Below are 19,703 nucleotides of genomic sequence, written 5' to 3'. Positions count from 1 at the left end.
ACTCCTCAGCACTGACATAGATCATCCAGGAGGTGTAGCGGTCCTTAAGGTTGTAGAGCACGGCTGGCTCGTTCAGGTGCGTCAGCATGGCCATGTCCTCAATCCGGTCGAACTTGGGGGGGTTCATCGCATACACATCCTCTGGTTTAACCACCAGGGTCTGAGAAGGAAGAGGTACAGTGCTTACCTAGTACTCTCTGTGCATTTTGCCCGCTGCAGATATCTATCACCCATGAAGAGACTTGTGAGCCCAGATCCGAGGAGCAAGCACTAGAGAAAATGCCCTTTTGACAGCGAGGGAAGACATGGTTGTGGGGCGGCTTGTGGTGATGGTGATAGAACGCGATTTGTGTCTGTTACTCAGGGCTGTTTGTTTTTTTCCCATCCAATGGGCCTGAGGTGAAGGGAGGATAATACAAATGAGAAAAGAGGGTCTCTGTGGACAGACGCGGGGATGACGTAGGGATGGGAGCCAGCAGGAACCTTCAGCTCAGCAACGCTGGCTGGACCCAAACCCGGCTCCTGCTGCTGATAGGCTTGTTCTCTCTCCTCAGGGGACACAGCACGTCCACTGGCGTCCCTGAGGCAGGGACAGGAGAGAAAGAGGAAGGTGGCATAGGATCAGCAGGCTGGCGCCCACAGAATTAGTCCATGCTCTGAGCTCTCCAAAAGCAGCTGTCCAGCCTCCCAGCCAGCATCATGCTCCCCTCACCACCCTCCCTGCCTGTGCTTATGGAAGAGAAGCCAGCTCCCCCACACCCCGCCTCTCTGGGCTCAGAGTGTTACAAGCCAGCGAAGGGAGCCACAAGGCAGGGCCCGCGGGTTCCAGCGCTGATAGGTGTGCTTGCCTTTCCCTCGAGGAGGCACTCCCAGCCCAGCAACTCAGGCTTCTCCAGCTGCAAGGTCCCAGGCACAGAGGGGTGAGCTGGCTTCCTCTCCCCTGCCCTGCCCTCACCCCCTTGCTCTCTGAGACCTCCTTTGAAGAAGATCATTTCCTGGTTCAGCAAGGTGGGTGGGAAGCCTGCCCCTCCTGCCTTCGCGCAGAGCTTCACCTAAACCACCCGTGCAAGCAGCCCTCCTGGGGTGTCCTCCATCCTCCTAGATCTTTATTCCTTACGTCTAGCTTCCGTCTTCCCTGCTGCCACGTAAGCTCATGCTCGGCTCTGTCATCTGAAGCACACAGACGGCTGCCCTCTGGGAACATCCACGCTTGGGGGCACTGAAGGGCGGCTTTCAAGGCCTTTTTCCTTCAGCCCAGCCCAATGACGCTCTTTCTTTCACTCTTCTCTTTCGGATTTTCTTTTTCCTCTCTCTTATTTATTTATTTATTTATTTTTTAACTTTTCTTGGAACATTTTAGATTCTTCCGGTCTAGGTTGCAGAAAGTAGTGAAGTCCAGAATCCCTCCTAGCACTCCCACAATGGGCCACACTGTCTGTCCATCGCCTTTATGATGTGAGGAGGCTGCCATTTCACATCGAGTTTATGGTCCACCTGGGACCCTTACCCACCTTCCTTGCTTCCTCAGTTAGATGGCTACTGCTTGAATTAGGAGAAAACCTAGGCTCTCAAAGGAGAGTATTCTAAAAGACATTTTCCTAGTGCTGGACTCCCAACCCCACACCCTCGGGGTGCATGGAGCCGGTCCCCTCTGACCTCGAGTGATGTGAACACTGACAAAAGCACTTGAACACTAATTGCTTTGAGCAGCCACAACCAGGTTCTTTTCCCACCCTGCAGCCTGAGGTCAGTATTCCCTCTGCTTTCTCCAAGGACACCTGGGAAAGCTAAGACAGTGACGCTGTGGGAGGCATTATGGTGCCAGAGCCACATGGGGAAGTGGCAGGAGGTGGGGCGGATGCACAGACTGGCAGCCATGAAGAGCAGACAGAGGGCCAGTGGGCCTGCAGAGGGCGTGGACGAGGCTTACCCGGTTGTCTTCGGTTTCCACCGTGACCTTCCCATCCTGGGTACTCTTAATTTTTGCCTTGGCATAGTCTTCTTTTGAGTCGACCACAAAGCAGTAGGTTTTGGCATCAAAGGGCTGGTTCTGAGCCTCGATCCTCTCCTTTTCTGACTTCCGGAGGAAGGGAGCGGCTATGCCGAACACTTCCATTTCCGAGTCGCTACTCATGGTTGTCAGCTGGAAGGCAAACCCTCGGTGAGCCCAGCTGCCTCCTGAGCCAGCCTCGGGGCCTGTCCTGCATCCGCCCTGCCCCCGCAGCAGCCCTCCATCCTAGGGGCTCCACCCACAGGACTTCAGTGCTGGGAGAATCAAATGGGCACATATTTATGGAGTGGCTATTCTGTGCAAAGGGCACAGAGCATATGTGATCCAAGCTCCGCGAGCATCAGAGGCTCTGACTGGGGAAGGGACCGAGAGGTGAGTACAACTCTCAAGACCTCACCTTCCTCTTCTATAAAACCCAGGTGTTGCTGAGAGAAGATTTAAAAATAAACACCATAAAATATAAACGCCGTCCTTTAAAGAAAGTGTGCTAAGTGGCAAATAGCTAAGGAATTTTTTTAACCGTTTTGAATCAAGGTGGCTACCTCTTCACACAAGGAAACCAGCTGTCGCTTCCTTCCCTTGTTAAGAGCAGAGGCAGCATCTGACCTCAGCACCCGTTTAGAAAGCCTGCTAGAGTGCTACCTCCTCTCCGTTCCTCTCCAGCCTGACCCGTCCTGTCTGAGCTCTGATGGACTCTCTGCCCTTCAGGCCACGGGGAGCTAGGAGGGTCTGGTAACCTCGGACCTGGAGACTTCCAGCAGCCAAGGGACGTGGCCAGAATTCTCACCTGAGAGTCACACCCACAGGGGGACAGCAGAAGACAACAGCAGCCGTGGAAAATCAGACCTGCAATAAATACACAAAAAGAAAACTCAGGATCCCTGGGTGTGGCTGGTTCTGTTCTGAATCAGCTCTTGAAGAATTAACTACATAAGGATAAGGGACTAATAACTCAAAAAGAGCGCTACCCTAGAGGCAAGCTGGAGGGGCAGGTGGGGCCTGGCCCACGGGTAAGCCATTAAGGTGCAAAAGCCCCCCAGAGCCCCCCAGTCTGGCTCCTACCAGCCTCCTCTGGTACCTTCTTCAGTCTGCAATGCCTCCCATTCAGAATGGGGCAAAAAGGACAGAGTCCCTGTTCTAAAAGCTGTGGTTCCAGGCCAGCTCAGGTCTCCTTGTCTTCTGTGAACAGGGAGAAGTCTCTGAGATTGGCTAATTGACACCTACTAGCCACAGCAATCGTGGCCTTGAGACGACAGGATACCTGAAGGGCATACAGCCCAGGGAGGGACGGTGAGGGCAGAGGATGGCACCGAGTCCCCTTGGCCCTCTGCACGGATCAGTGAGGCAATGGGAGACCGTCAGGCCCTGGTGGACAGGCCGAGGTCCACAGTGTGTCCAGAAGATCCTGTCCAAGAGGGTGCTTGAAGACGAGGTCAAGGGGACAGTGGGGAGGAGGAAGGAAGGCCTGAAGGCCCCCTGCTTCGGTGGGGAACTGGAGGCAGAGGGAGGGTGGGCATTTGGGCCTAGGGAGATCTGGCCCCACATCTTACTAATCCTGACCAGAGCCAGGCAGGGCCAGGCACACAGCACCTGGCTGCACCTGGGAGGCGTGCTCTGAGCTGCAGAGATGGAGAGAGGAGCCAGCGAGAGGGGCGCTGTGACTTACCTCCGCCCACCAGAGAGGAGCTGCAGAGGGGCCGCTGCCCCGGGCTTTTATAGGCCCTGCTCACCCCCGCGGCTCATTCCTTCTCTATATTTGGAAAGAGAATGACCGACACCACAAGCTGAGGACCAGCTCCTTCCTCACGTTTTTCTGCCGTTGCCAGGGGTAGGGTATATATAGAAATGGGCAGAATCCAGAGCCATTTCACAGCTGTAGAAAGCTGGGAGTTTGAGATGCCTTTCTCTGAACGGGGGGCCAGCTTGCTCCCTCCACGCGATGGACAGTCTCGTGTGGAGGGCCTGCGCAACTCCCTTCTGCAGCAGCAACCGCGCTCGAAGGCAGTCTGAGTCCCGGCCTCGGGGACAGAGCGCCTTCAGCGATTTGCTTAGAAATCTCATCATATGGGGAAATGAAGGAGACCAAGGAAGAAAAAGTTCAAATCCTCTTGGAATTTTGAGCAAGGCTTTTGTCACAACACAGAGGTGTCATAGGGTTATGTGACTGTCAAACTTGTGCCAGGAACAACAACAACAACAACGATAATAATAATTCTCCTCCTCCTCTTCTTTTTCTCCTTTCATTGTGTAACTTTCTGTCTCATCAGTGTCATTAACTTAATCCTTTCTTAAGCACCAGTAGGACCAACAAAGTAAATTAATGACGGAAGCCATGTGGCCAGCCACTCTTCACAGCAACAGCTGCTTCAGGCCCTGTTGTTATTAAGATATATTACCAATTAGGAAAGACCAGCTGCTGGCCTGGGTGGGGGGTTAGGGGGATTGGTGGCGGCCTGCAAAGAAAGGGAGGGCGAGGGGTGTCGAACAAATGTGGTTGCTTCTAAATAAGGATTGGAAAAACAAAGCCTCACGAGAAGAAGAGCGGCATACATGGAAGCTTTCCCCCATTCCCATCCTACTTTCTTCTTTGTTTTTTTCCAGACCAAATCTTCAGGAGGGTGGCTAGGTGGGCATCCTATGGTTGTTAATTCTAAATAGAATTGGGTGTCAACAGTTCCCGCTGAGAGTAAGACCCGCCCCCTTCCAACCTCCCAGACCAAGCCCAGATGTGAGGCTACTCAAGGGGAAGCAGGACAGCAGCCCTGTGACGAGGGCACGTTAATAAACACCCACTGTGTGCTGGCCCCTAGACAGAGAGCTTCACGATGAAACAAAAGAAATGGAAGATGCTGCCCTTATCCTCGATTGTTTGTTATAAATGATGAGTCAGTCGTTTTCTAGATTTAGGTGAGTTTAGATCAAAGCAACACATTTATTAAGTATCTGTTCTGTGAAGGCTAGGTCAGGTTTAGTGGCCACCAAGTTAGAAAGCCAGGAGGGACTGCCAACCCACCTGCCTGCCTGCCCCCCCAGCCTGTATGGGGTTGCGGCCTGTCACTACCCCTTCTCCTCTAGTTTGGACTGAGGCCCTCCTTGGAGACCCTCCTCACCCCAGGAGGGAGCAACGACACTGCTAAAGTCTCCACCCTTGTCCTGAGAGGAGTGGTCCCCTGGGGCCTCTGTCCCGCCTGCCCAGTGACACACGAGTCCAATTCTTTGTGCGATTGGGAGGCCTGGTCAGGACAGCCATGGGACAGGTAAGTGTCAAGTGTGGGAGCAGAGGTGTTAACAAGCCCTGTGGGGCCAAGGGACAGAGTTTAAGGGGCCCTGGCTCCATCTTGGGCAGTGACACATGCAGGGCACACTGTGGGAGGGGGATGAGTGCTTGCAGTGACTTTTTGTTTTTTTTGAGGAAGATTAGGCCTGAGCTAACTGCTGCCAATCCTCCTCTTTCTGCTGAGGAAGACTGGCCCTGAGCTAACATCCATGCCCATCTTCCTCTACTTTATATGTGGGATGCCTACCACCACATGGCTTTTTGCCAAGTGGTACCATGTCTGCACCTGGGATCCGAACCGGGGAACCCCAGGCCACCGAGAAGCAGAACGTGAGAACTTAACTGCTGCACCACCAGGCTGGTCCCAGGACATATGTTTTAAAAAAAAAAAAGATTTCCATCCAAAAAGAGAGGAATCTTAAAGAAGAGAACCTCTTGTTGCTTAAATAGGTAGCATCCAGGGCAAACAGGATGCTCTCCTGGGGTGGACTTCTTCTTCTGATCAACCGGGACAGATGACTTATCAGTGTATTATTAGCTGGCTTTTTGAGAACGGAGGAGTCCTTGTTCTTTCAGCCATCACCGAGCAAGAGCTAATCCCACAGCCAGGGCAGAGAGCTGCACTTATTCCTGGATGAACTGGAAAAAACTGAGTATAGTGTCTCAAGGATGATCGCCGGCTCCGGAGACGATGAATGGAGAGCTGCTGCGCTCCCCTGCCTGGAGGCTGGCTGTCTTCTCCCGAGCTGTTTTCCTCTGCATCTGTTCAATGTCTGCTCCGCATGTGCCCCGGGGCTCCCAGCCACACGGCAGCACCTCAGGAGCCTCCCTGCTGGAGCATGAAGTCAGCCACCGGGAGCAGAGGCCTCCAGGATCAAGTGCCTTCTCTGTGTCCAGCCATGAGCAGGGTTGGATGTCACTGGAAGAAGGGAGCTCAGTTATTCCAAGCCAAGACCATTCCCTGGCACTGGCACAATGGGTTGGGGTCCTGAACCAAAGCCCAGAGCTCCAGGTAGAAATTCCAGCAGACAGAGCCCATAACTTTAATTCCTTTAATTCAAGTCAGCAAACACCCACATTTCCCAACTTTATATTAGGTAAAGTTTCAAACGTACAGGTAAGTACAAAGCAGAGTAAATGAACACCCAGGTTGACATCAAAGCTGTGCTATGAACCTCCTCACTGTCTATACAAGAGGAATTCAGGGAATGGCTGGTTCTGGAATTATGACATGAGCCAGAAGTTTGTGAACTTAATCAGAGCAAACTTCTTGAAAATGTCACACCGTAATCTGTAAGTGAAAGGGAGAGTTGGTGCTAAAAGGTGACCAGGTAAGGAGATGATTCTCCAGACCCTGCAAAACCTAAGGGGAGGACTAGAGATGCGGGAGGGAGGGCTTGAGACAGTCGGCCAGCAAAGAGGAGATGAATCCCATAACTAAGGTGGGGCAGCTGTCACGAGGCTGCATTTGATCCAGATGATTGATGGGCCCTGGTGGTTGGGCGCATGGAGCAACATGATGGAAGCAGGGAAGAATGCTTTGAGCAGGACAAGAGAAGACTGTCATTCCAAGGGTAAGGAGGTTGTAAAGAGACAGGCATGGCCGAGGACCTTGCCAGGGGATTTGGGGAAAGGAATGAAAATGACACAGGAGTCTGGACAATGCCATAGAGAAGGAAGCAAGGAAACTAGTGCACAAGCTGCACATGGGGTGTGGAAGGGAGAGATCAGAGATCACCAGGAGGTTACCAATGGGGTGAATTGGGGAATCTGGAAGATGGATGGCCAATTTGGGGTGGCAGTTGATTAAGATTTACGCCATAACCTTTAAGTTGAAGGATAACACTGAATTTTTATTTAAAGTTGTGGTTTTCAAATTTGGCTATACCTTAGAATCATCTGAGGAGCTGTTAAGAAAACAACTATGCATGACCAATTGGAAGATGTGACCTCATATGGAAGAAAAGACTCCATAGCAACAAAAAAGATAAGCTACCAAAGAATAAACTTAACAAGATATATGCAAAACCTTAAAGGAATACTGAAAGACACAAAAGTAGATTTTCCGTGCAATTAGATAGGATGATCAACATCCTAAAAATGCCAATTTTATCCAAGTTAGTATGTAAATTTAAGGCAATTCCGATAAAAATACCAACAATTTTTTTCTCTGGAGGTGGATAGTTAATTCTAAATTTCATGCATGCATAGTAAAGAAAAACCTGAAAAAACAAAAGTCACAGGCAGGACATTCCACCAGATATTAAAACATACACTCTAAAGTCTAAGTACTGAGGGCAGACCCCGTGGCCTAGTGGTTGAGTTCAGTGCACTCTGCTTCAGCGGCCTGGGTTCGGATCCCAGGCACGGACCTACACCACTTGTTGGTGGCCATGCTGTGGCAGTGACCCACACACAAAATAGAGGAGGACTGCCACAGATGCTAGGTTAGGGTGAATGTTCCTCAGAAAAAAAAAGAAAAAAAATTCTAAGTAATGAAGAGAGTGTCCTACCAGTGCTTGAAGAGACAGACTGACCAGAGGAACATAATGGAAAGGCCAGAAAAAGGCCCAAACGCATATGGACATTCGGTTTAGGATGAGGGTGGCCTCTCAAGTCAGTGGAGCAAAGAGAGACTCTCTAATAAGTCGTGCAGGAACAGCTGGAGGGCCATGTGGAAAAAGATAAATTTGGAGCCATACCTCATACCACACACCAGATTAAGTGACAACTGTACCAGATCCAAACGTAAAGAAATGCAACAAGTACTAAAAGAAAGGCTGAGTGAATTGCTTCACGATCTGGGAGTGGGGAAGGCCTGCTATGGCAAAAATTCAGAACAGTAAAAGAAAGAAAAAGAAAAATTCAACATCATAACAATTAAAAAAACTTTAGGCAAAAAAAGTTAGAGCAAAAGACAAAAGGCAAATTGGGAGAAAATATCTGCAAGTGACATCACAAAGGGCCAATCTCCTTAATACAGAAATAATTCTTACAAGTTGGAAAAAAAAAGATTAAAAAAACCCTCAAAAACAAATGGGAAACAAACAAGCAGACAACTCGCAAAAAAGATGTACAGATGGTCTTTAAACAGATGAAAAAACGCTCATCACTATTTTAAGAGAAATGCATATTAAAACCACACTTTCTCACCAATTAGAATGGTGAGAAACCTTCTGTCGGCAAGCTGTGATGAAACACACACTCTTGTGCTTTTCTGGTGGGTGAAACATTGTTCAACTGCCATGGAGAGGAATTTAGAAAAAATTAACAAAAGTAAATATTCAATTTCCCTTTGGCCCAGCAAAACCACTTCTTGGAATCTACTCACAAGATGTATGTCCACGAATACTAAAACTTTGTAAGCACCAGGTTATTTACTGTAGAACTACTATAATAATAAAAGTTGAAATTACCCCAAGTATTTATCAATAGGAAGCTTAGTGAATAAATTACGCTATATCCACATGGCAGAATATGTGGATATATGGCTATGAAGCCATAAAAAAGAACTAGAACAAGCGCTAATGAACTGAGATGGAGTAATTTCCAGGATATATTGTAAGTGAAAAAAGAAAGGTCCAGAACAGGTATACAGAGTACTACCTTTTGTGGAAGAAAGGAGATATAAGAATATCTATACATATTTGCTCATTTTTGCAAAAGGAAACACAAGCAAGATAGACCAGAAGCTAATATAAATGGTTACCTATAGGGGGTGGATGGGAACTGGGACAGCTATGTCTTTGTGCCTGGTTTTGACTTTTGAACTATGAAAATGATTTACATGTTCAAAAATAAACTTAAATAGAAAAGGAAGAGAAAAACAATTCCTAAAATTGAATACAAACAGAGCAAATAAACCTCATGTATATCAAATTAATGACAAATTAACGAAAAGACTTAATTCCTGTCAATTTTGAAAGTACACTGACTATACATTCTTAGTGAGATGTATGCAGAGCATAAAAAGAACCACAAGGAAGTTGGGAACTTTTCTAAGTAGTTTTGTTATTAGTTGTAATACTGGATTGTAATTTGAAACAATGTATATGCTTTTAGATGATACAAGTAAGTAAATATATTCATCTTATGAGAAACGAAGATCTTCACTCTGAGATAAAAAAAGACACAAGTATAAAGTAAAAGAAGGTAAGAAAACCCCCAGAATGTTAACTTGAATTGGACCTATTAGTATGAATCAACCTGAGCATCTGAAAGAGTAATGGCTGTTTAAATATCGACACATGGAATAGGGAATAATCCGGAGTCCTATCGTGAGGCAGGGCAGAGGGGTGGGGACAGTGAGGAAGGAAACCCCTCTTCTTTACAGAAGAATGCCACTAATACCCCGGACAGAGTGAGGAAGTGAGAAAAGTCATCGTTTTGCCACCAACAATATCATAATAGATCCAGGCAAGGATCACCAGTGATGCTAAAACCCCTGGGCGAAAGGACGTTAGAGAGAACTGCAGATGATGAAACTTAGCCCCCAATAATGGACACCTGACATCCTGACATGGATGGTGCAGGAGAGACCACACAGTATCTGCTATGCAACAGGCTTGCAAATGTTTAATCTGAATCTTTTCGAGCCTCTGGGCACAACTTCATGCTTTCAGAAAGTAGAGAGAGAACAAGTAAGTGATGCCATGAAGAAATGATCAGTCAAATTCAGACTGCGGGGCATCCTACAAGAAAAGTGGCCCAGATCATTCAAAATGAATCAACGTTATGTAAAAAAAAATCTGTTTTAGGTTAAAAGAGACCGCAGAGATAGAACCAAATGCAATACATGAACCTTGGTTAGATCCTAGATTGAAAAAAAGAAAGGAAGGGAGGGAGGGGGGGAAGAAGGAATAATCTGAAAAGGCATTTTGGGGACAAACTGAGGAAATTTGAATATAAACTGGATATCAGATGATATGGAATTATTGTTAATTTCCTTAGGTGTGAAAATGCGAGTGTAGTTATGTAGAAGAATGATCTTATTTCTAGGAGTTTCATACTGAGATATTTAGGGAAACACCCTAACTTATACAACAAACTTCAAATGGTTTGGCCAAAAAAAATAATATATTCACACAGATAAAGCAAATATGGCAAAAACAACAATAGATGACTCTAGGAGAAGGGTAAATGTGTGTCCTATAGGTTTGAAAATGTTCAAATAAAAAGTTGAGGGGAAACGATAAAAACGAAAACAAAAAAAAATCCCTAGCCCTGCCACGGCCCCAGACCAACGGCATCTGAATCTCCAGGCGTGGGGCTCAGGCATGGCGTGTAAAGCTCCCCTCTGGAGTGCCCCGGGATCCTAAGGGACGTCCACAGCTGAAACTAAGCAGTCGGAGTTCCAGGGGCTGGGCGTGGGGTTGGCTGGGGCTGAGAGGAGAGGAGGTGAGACTCAAAGCCTAGAATGATAGAATTCTAAAGTGAGAAGATAAAGTTGAAAGCATACAGCTACTCCCCCAAACAGTGACCGAAATGGCAAGAAGAGGCCCCAGACTTGAGCAGGTGTCGGGGGATGACTGTGGAGGGAAAGCCTTCAGGAGCAGCCTCGAACAGTGACTGAAGCCGAAGCCACAGGCCGAGGGAGGATCAAGTGTCCTTTTGTAAGTAAAAGTAGTTGAATTGGAGGAGGGTTTCTTAACCAGGTTTGGGCCTCTTAACCAGGTTTAGGATCCTCTGGGAAGTTTATTAAAGGTTTGGATGTTCAGGCTTCACCAAATCCCACTGAATCAGAATCTTGGGGGTCAGACTCAAGTGCGGGGGTTTCCAAAGGCTCTCCATGTCATTTTGAGGAAGAACCCTGGTTAGGAACTTCTGACAGCTGATCCTTCATTTCCTTCCACGCCGAAGCTCTTTGACTCCACTCTTACACACCTCATTTCCAAATCTAGGAGGGCTGGGGGTGGCCTTGCCCCTAACCAATGCTGTTCCTCAGGAGATACAACAGCAACTGGAACCCAGAGGCCTTGGTTCCAAAGAAAGCAGGTGGCATGGTTGTCTTCCACTGGAGTCCCCAACGTTGGGTCTGTATTCTAAAATGTCTAAAATGGGGGAGAAAGGTGGAGGGAGGTACAGGTTGCAAAGAATAAACACAAGCAGTTTCCGCCAAACACTTGAGCTCCAGGCCCAGAGAAGGCACTTGTGCTCTCCAAGGGGCGGGAAGGGGAGGGAAAGCGAGCCAGGCCCCACCCCACCCAGGGCTGCATTGACCTTAGGCTTCAGCTCATCTTTTCCCTTCACCAGGCCTCAGTTTCCTCATCTGAGAAATGGATCTCTCTGATCTCCTAGGTTCCCTCTGGTCCCTACTTTCTCTGGTTTTATGATTCTCATCAGGAGAGCAAGCCAGCACGACCTAAAAAGGATGAGCTGGGCTGCGACATGTCATGATATTCATTCTCCCACCACAGTAATGTGGGTGGGAGGGGGTCTGGTTGCCAGTTACATCCCACTTTGTGAGAGCCCTTGGCCAGTGCTGTCCCCCTGCAAGACCGCCCTTGGGAAGCAGGTACCAATTTCCCAGACCACAGGAGTGCGTGAAGATGTAACTACCATTATTTCTCTTTAATCGATTTTATCTTTGTTTTCAAATCTCCACTTCCTCAAGAGAAGACTAAATTTTGCCACTTCAAGGTCAGTGAGTTTCTTCCAGAATTTTTCCAGTATCTTCTGATAAACATGAAATTCAGGAGCTGTCTGCTGCTCTTCTCCTCCCCGTCTCCGCAGTACTGCTCTAAATTCAGGGAGAGGGTACCGTAGGTCTCATGTTGGCAGATGGGAGAAGGGGCCTCTGGTCTACATTTGTCATCTGTCCATGGCGGTCTCTGCTGAGAAGTGGCCCTGACCCCACTTGTCCAGTCACTGTGGCCTCCAGCCTCCAGGTTGGTTGACACACGGCCCGCCCCCCCACCCCAGCCTGAAACAGAGGCCTCCACGGATGTGCTCAGGCTTGTGCCAGACAACAGGAGACAAGTGATGAACAAATTGTGCAATTAATTGAGGAATTATGTACCCTTGTGATTCGTAATGCAAAGTGGAAATGCAGGGAGCTCAGAAAGTTACCCAGACGAGGCCTGGAGGCCTCCTACCCCTGGAACCTCAGTGCTGCCTTTGTTTACCCACACATCAGCGCCAACGCAGAACTCCAATCCCTGCTTTGGCGAGAAATCCAACTGCACTGGGCATTCTACGGTTTGCGTGAAGCTTCTTACAGATGGGAGGGGAAGGGCGGGGACGCATCACCTTTCTCCATTTTACCCCCCTCCTTCCAGATCCCACTCCCTACCCTCCAACCAGGAGCTTAAAATACTCTTCTCTTGGCCATGCCGGGTAGCTTTCTCGTTATCTCAAGCCTGGATGCAAGCCCACCCTGGGGCCTAGATTCTCCCCTGGTGGGGTTAGTGAGGCATTTCCTCCCAAGATAACTCTGAGACAGTCTCACCCCAGACACCTCCCAAAACAACGTTCTCTCCTTTCCCTGGCACCTCACCCCCACTCGCACCTGCCCATTACACTCCAGGCACAACTGTCAGGGGCACTGCCCTGCCCTCTGGCAGCAAATGGCACTAGGGGACCTGTAAATTGTCACCCTCTCCCCTGCCGTGACCCTCCTGCCACCTCATTTGTCCGTAATCTCGAGGGTTCCCACACACCTGACTCCACGTTCTCCCTAACATGGGAGGCCCACAGTTGCCATTTCCTGTGCTCGACTGCATTCTGCCAGGGGGGTACAGTGTCCCTCTCGCCCCACTACTGCATCCCTCTTCCCAAACTGTGGAAGCACCGCAGCTTTTCCCAGCACTGGGATGGGCTGGGGATGGAGGCACCGGCCAAAAACATGAGTCCAGGACAGGGATCACCCCTCCAGCAGAGTAGCCATTTCTAGAAAAGCAAATTATGGGTTCTTCAGAAAACTGGGAATGACAGTGAGCAACGAGTCAATTCAAAAATGATTTAGCAGCCAGACCTTGTGGGCAGATGTTCCCTTTCCCGAGGTGTTTCTGATTATAAAATTAATATTCATATAACATTTAAATTATAGGAAAATAGAAGATAATGAAGGTAAATCATCATCTCCCCACTCAGAGCTAACAACCACTAATATATCACTTCCAAACATTTTTATATGCTATTCACGTTTGTCTTTTCATAATAAAAAGGGGAGATATTTACCTATTTTTTATTAAGGCAACACATGCTCCCCGTAAAAATAAAATCATATCATGCAAAAATGTGTTTGTAACCAACTTTGTTCTTCCTTGATGTATTGTAGACATCCTCCCACATCAGCGACTTTAGATTTGTATCATCATTTTTAACGGCGCCACACAATTCCATTATGTAGCATAATTAATTTAATAAATCCCACTTATAAAAATATAGTGAAGAGCGTCCTGGTCTCTGAGCATTTACCCAATTATTTCCTAAGGATACATTTCTAGAAGTGGGACCGCGGAGTCTTGTACCTTTGGTACATATGACCGCATCCGTCTCCTGAAGGATCGTATCCATTTACAACCCTCCTCCCCCCGACTGTGGAAGGGTTTATTTCCCCACATCTTTGCCAACTCTGGGTATCACTCTAATTTTTGCCAGTTTTATAGGTCAACAAGGTAGCTTTAATTTGCTTGTCTTCTATTATGAGTGAGGTTGAATCTCATCATAAATGCTCCTGGTCATTTGCAGATCTTCTGAGAAGAGTCTCTGCGTCCTTTGTCCTTTTTCTCCTGAGATGTTAATATTTTTCTATTTTAAGAACTTTCATCTATCAGAGATTTTAGTAATCTCTCGTGTATACTGCAAATGTTTTCCCCATTCGTTCCTTATCTCATTTGAGCCTCACAGCAATCCTGGGGGGGTAGGCAGAGCAGGTGCAATTATCCCCACTTAATTGAGTAGAAACCATGACTCAGTCAGGAATGTTGGCCGATGGTAAGGGGGCCACGGGAAGACCTTGGCTTCCCTGCTCTGAGCGTGGTGCATCAAGCTGTCCTACCACTCCAACAGGGCCCTGACCGCGTCCTTTAGGATTATGGGGGAAATAACTTTTCCCCTATGCAAATTAAAATGTCTTAAATATTTGGGCCCCAGTTTCCCCTTCTGTAAGAAAATAGAGTTGAACCAAATGATTTCCTACATCCTTCTCAGTTCTACTGTCTTCTGATTCTCTGATTTCAGGCACAAGAGAGATCCACTTGGATGAAAGCATTGTCTGTATCCTCAAAGCACATATGCAGGGAACAGGAGGCGGCTGGGTCCTTCTCTATGTATGAAGTGCAGGGTGAGTGTCCATGACAGTGAGTTATCAAGAGTATTTCCACCTAGACTTCCCCAGGCTGGAACCAGGAGCTTCAGTCTAGCCGTGTCGCTCCCCAGTGGAAAGCAATCAAAAGCACAAGGCACAGAAACTCCAGCATTTCTGTGTCACTGCTGAAGAATTCTAGATCAAGGTAGCTATTACCTCTTCCCATGGTCCATGCAGACATTACTAGTGGATCACAGCACACACCACCTGAGCCTGGTCACAGCTTCATAATCCTCCTTAGTGCTGTGTTGCAGGAAGCAACTATTATTTGATTAAAATTGACACAGGGATAAACTATTTGTCTTCCTGCTACTAGAATATTTTTCCTAATAATGACTTTTTACTACAAAACTAATGTATGCTCATTTAGACCAGTTTCGAAAATAGACCCTCAAAAATATGAAAATAAAAATCATCCATAAACATATCATCATTAACAACAATTTCATGTGTACTTTTTGTGTTTATACAAAAAATGAGAATAAACTTTTGTAGCTTATTCACTTAAGTAGATATTGGATATCTTTCCATATCATTAAATATTATCTGCTCAATTTTAATGGTTCCATGTACTCCACTTATGAATGGACCACAGTTTATTTCTCCCCTGTAGTTGGGTATCTTACAGATCCCCTATAATTGGGCATGTAGGTTGCTTATCCTTATCTACCATTTCCATGAACCACTATTACAGAAATGTTGAAGTGAACAAATCTTTGTGCACTATGGTTCTTTCCATGCCTATATCCACAAAGATGGAATAGTGGGCTTGCTATATATTGACAAATTGCCGTCCAGACATGCTGCCACATTTCAGATACCACCAGCTCTATGTGGGGGTCCATTTCTCCATCTCTCATCCTCGATGCCTAACATCATTCTGTTTAGCGTTTTGCCAACCTGAGAGAAAGAAATTCTACTTTTTGAACTTGCATTATTCGATCACTAGTCATGCTTTTTTTTGGTATGGCTATTAACTATTTGATATTCTTCTTCTCTGAACTGCCTGTTTATGTTCTTTGCCCAGGTTTTTCTTGGGGTGTTCATCTATTTCCTTACGGATTTATAAACATTCCTTATATATTAGTGATAGCAACTCTATGTTTTTGATCAAGCCTAGCAATGACTTACTCTGTGCTTCCTGCCTTTAGTCTAATGTTTACAAAAGCTTTCTCTACTCTTTTCGTCTGCTTTTTATGATTGCAAAAAAGATGCTCATTCGGAACCTCCAGAGAAAGGAGGTGGGATGGGGAGGGCGGGTGCTGTAAGAATAGATGCAGCTTAGATCTAACACTGGAATACCGGAGCTCTAAAGCACTGGTCTCCAGAGGCAGCAGCACCCACAACAGTGGAGTGTGGGAAGAAAATATTAGCCTTTCTACATATATGCATGTTTTTCATTTTTATAGGAAAATAGAGCAAAGACATACAAAAATATATATGTTCAGTTTATAGAATAAAACAAATACCCAAGTATCCATCACCTGGACTAATAATACCATTTATTTGCTACCTCATCCTTTCATTTCTGCTTTTTTTTCATGTGCTATCCCTGGCAACCACTTGCCATATATATTTGTGCAGCAGCACACGTATATAATATATAAATAAGTAAATATACATATATTGGAGGATGCATGTCAAATTTTTAATTTTAATTTTTTAAAATCAATTGTAATCAAAAGTTTGGAGATGGCCATTCAAGGATCTCATCTCTCTTCTATGGCGCCCGCTTATCCCTGGCTGCCTGCTTCTCTCTACCCACAGGCTTCCTCTGCTTACTGATTTGCACTCATCGTCTCAGTTTGCCTGTGGCTCGCGGTGGCCGCCTCTGGCCTGGCCCTGGCCCTGGCTCCTCTTCATCATGACCTTCTTGCTTCAGCTCCCACTGCTGATCACACCGCCTTCCTCTCCTCATATTCCAGAGAGAGGATCTGATTGGTCCAGCCTATGAACTGGCCAGCCCCGGCTGCGGGGGTGCGATGACCACGTGGTACAACAGACCACGATGGCCCCTCAGCAGTGGGTGTGAGTGAGCTACCGGCCCTACGCACGTGGGCAGGGAAACCTATCCCAAACAGGGTAACTGTTCACATGTACTTCCTGCTGGTGCTTTTATTGTTACTTTTTATACTTAAATTCTCAATCCATCTAAATTTATTTTAATGAAGGATGCAGAAAGAATCTTTTTTCCATTTTGTTAATTATTGTTCCAATACTAATTTTTAGTAATCTTCACCAATATAATATAGTTTTGTTTGTCAGGCAGTAGGTTTCTTAGAACATGGATCTGTTTCCATACTTTTATTTCTGATTTGATCTTTGTTATAAAGTTTTATAGTGTTTTTTTATATAGTAAAGTTTTATATGACATGGATGTTTCCATACTTTTACTTCTGATTTGATCTGTTAAATGCTGTGTAAGCACTGCACCCGTAAAAAATTACATTATGGTTTAGTAATATTTTTTTTTTTCCTGAGGAAGAGTTGCCCTGAGCTAACATCTGTACCAATCTTCCTCTATTTTGTATGTGGGATGCTGCCACAGCATGACCACTGACGAGTGGTGTAGGTCTGTGCCCAGGAACTGAACCTGGGCTGCCAAAGCAGACTTAACCACTAGGCCACAGGGCCGACCCCATATATTTTAATACTGGTAAGGCAAGTCCTCCCACCTTGTTTTATTTCTACTACCATCCTTTATTTTCCTACAACCATTTTTTACATTTATTTTTCCAGGTTAATTTCAGAAGCTTTTTTTGTTGAGCTCCCAAAAAATGCCACTGAAACTTTTAAAACTAAGGTTTATTGAGGTATATACATTAAAATTCACCCTTTTAAGAATATAGTTTGATGAGCTTTGACAAATATATGCAGCTGTGCAGCCACAGCTACAATCAACACGCTGATAATTTCCACTGCCCTCCACAGGTCCTTCAGGCCTCGGCAATCACTCGCCATTGGAATATTATTGAAACCATGTCGACGATTTGAGGAGGAGAAAATGAACATATTTGCCTCGTTGAGTCTTCTCATCAAGGAGCGAACTGTGCCTTTTTATACACTGACATTTTAAAACTGTTCTCCAAAATTTTATAATTTTCTTCTTATGGATCCTGAATCATTATTACATTTATTCTATTTATTACAAATTGTGTGATTATTGTGAATTTAATAATCTTTTCATTATATTTCTTACATGGCTGTTATGATATATAGTAAATTTATTGATTTTTGCTTATTTATAACTGGACACTGATTAGATACATAAAACACTCACAAGAGGGGATAATTTTAGATGTACTGGTTGGCAAAACGGTTGCGGCAGAATGATCTAAAACTGTCCTATTCTTTGTTTATCTCTGGTGGGGTTATTTGCATCCTGGAGGCACCGTCCAGGGATTGAGTCTCTCTATCTATCTAGATCTCTATCTCTATCTAGATCTCTGTCTATCTGTCCCTCGTGCTTAGGCATTCCAAAGATGGCGGCTTAATCAATGCCTCAGTGAATGGCTGCCCTACAGCTGTGGTCCCTCCTGCTCCAGCGCTTTCTGCATGATTCGGGGTGGTGCCCTCTGCACTTGCAGGGTGAGGGGCCCAGGAGTTAGGGGAGACCCACCAGAGGCAGCAGAGAGAAAAGCAGCAGAGGAAAAGCAACCCACCCAAAGGCCTGGCCTGTTCGAGACACTAAATGCCTGTCCCTGCTAGGAATGGAGGGCGATCCTTGCGGAGCTCCAAGGCCCCACTGTTTTCTGCAACGAAGAGCCTCACCAGAGCCTGAGCGGACCGGGAAATAGGCAGACTTCACCTCGCCCAGGTTCACTTAGTTGTGTCAGTCGTTCTCCTCAGCCGGGCTGCACTAGGGCCGACTGGAGGTCACATGGTTCTCAGTCCAGTTTCAATTCAAATTTCAAAAGGCCAAATGGAAATACTGCATTTAGCCTTGACCAGGTGTCACTGGGTAACCAAACAGCGTATCGCCTTGATTTTTGCTGGAATTACATCAACTCAATGGAGAAACCCTTGAAATCCTATGCCGAAGAGAAGTTCTGACAGGAAATATGTCTTTGATTAAAATTTTTAAAATGGGGTGATCAAATTATCAGAAATGGAATTTGTTTACTTGAGAAACTCTTTCAAAGTATGTGTTTCATGGAAGCAAAATTAATTAAAGAGCTGCCTTGTGGGGAAAGATTAATCACTTATTTTTATTTTTCCTTCCCTACTATGGAAAACTTAGTAGGCTCTGTGGTACCAAAGGGCAAAAGTCAACGCGCTGTGGAGCAGCGCTTCTCAAACTTCACCCTGCCTACACTCACCTGGGGATCTTGTTGAAATATGGCTTCTGAGTCAGGAGATCTGGAGTGGAGCCTGAGACTGCATGTCTAGAAAGCTCCCAGGTGACGTGACACTGCTAGACCAGGGAGCACAGCTGGGCAGCAAGGCTGCAGAGGAAGTTCTGCTATCAGCTTTGAAGCAAACTGGCTACGAGGCCCCGCTTGGGCCCTTCCTCTCCTACACCGTGAGGACATGCTAGATGGTCTCCGCCACATCTGACACTGTGAAGGAAGACCACCTCACGTCATCACAGAGATGCCGCGGATGCAGAGCCCAAGGCTCCGAGTATGAGCTCCCGAGACTCGGCGGCTCTCACACATCTAAGTTCAGCTTGGCCCCGCGTCTTTGCGTCATCTTGAATGAAGAATGGGTAATGCGCTGTCAACTGTGGACCCGCCCAAGAACACATCAGATGGCTCAAGTGTAAGGGCAGTGTCCCCGCTTACTCCATAAAAAGGGACGCAATCAGCACAAGAATCAGCAGAGCGGCCCCACAGCTTGACTAACAACGCCCAGTTGCTGCTCACTGTGCTGCTGTCTCCTCCAGTTTGTTCTCTGCTCAGTGTCCCGGGTCGCAGAAAGCCTCCCAAAGCCTCTGAGCAAAGCTCTCTGCCTCTCACAGCTGTGCCAGCTTTAGCCCCTGTCCTCCAGCTTGCGGGTCGCCGGAGCTCCTTATTTCCCGTACCTCGGAGTGCGGGTGAGAATGTCAGTAGTAGCTTGCATCCTCCTGTCCAAGCCGGAGCCAGTTGCTAAGTGTAGTCTTATGC

At 46.6% G+C, this 19,703-nt stretch overlaps 1 protein-coding gene across 2 annotated transcripts in view; it reads right to left on the bottom strand.

Annotated features, from left to right (window-relative positions):
* LOC124246348 (myosin-3) overlaps positions 1 to 19,703 on the bottom strand; it is a 41,704-nt gene that overhangs the window by 17,961 nt on the left and 4,040 nt on the right. Inside the window, exons 1-4 of one of the 2 annotated variants that reach the window (XM_046674409.1) lie at positions 3,090 to 5,450; positions 2,799 to 2,857; positions 1,931 to 2,143; positions 17 to 160 (exon numbers count right to left, since the gene is read on the bottom strand). In XM_046674409.1, the coding sequence (XP_046530365.1) occupies positions 17 to 160; positions 1,931 to 2,134 (348 nt within the window). In that variant the 5' untranslated portion in view covers positions 2,135 to 2,143; positions 2,799 to 2,857; positions 3,090 to 5,450. Of the gene's footprint in view, positions 1 to 16; positions 161 to 1,930; positions 2,144 to 2,798; positions 2,858 to 3,089; positions 5,451 to 19,703 lie in introns of those variants that run through there. The other variant, XM_046674408.1, reaches the window with a different exon arrangement.

This window comes from Equus quagga, chromosome 11, assembly GCF_021613505.1.
Source record: "Equus quagga isolate Etosha38 chromosome 11, UCLA_HA_Equagga_1.0, whole genome shotgun sequence".
Classification (NCBI taxonomy): Eukaryota; Metazoa; Chordata; class Mammalia; order Perissodactyla; family Equidae; genus Equus; species Equus quagga.
The sequence above is the reverse complement of the archived record's forward strand: the minus strand, read 5'-3'. Positions and strand labels throughout refer to the sequence as shown.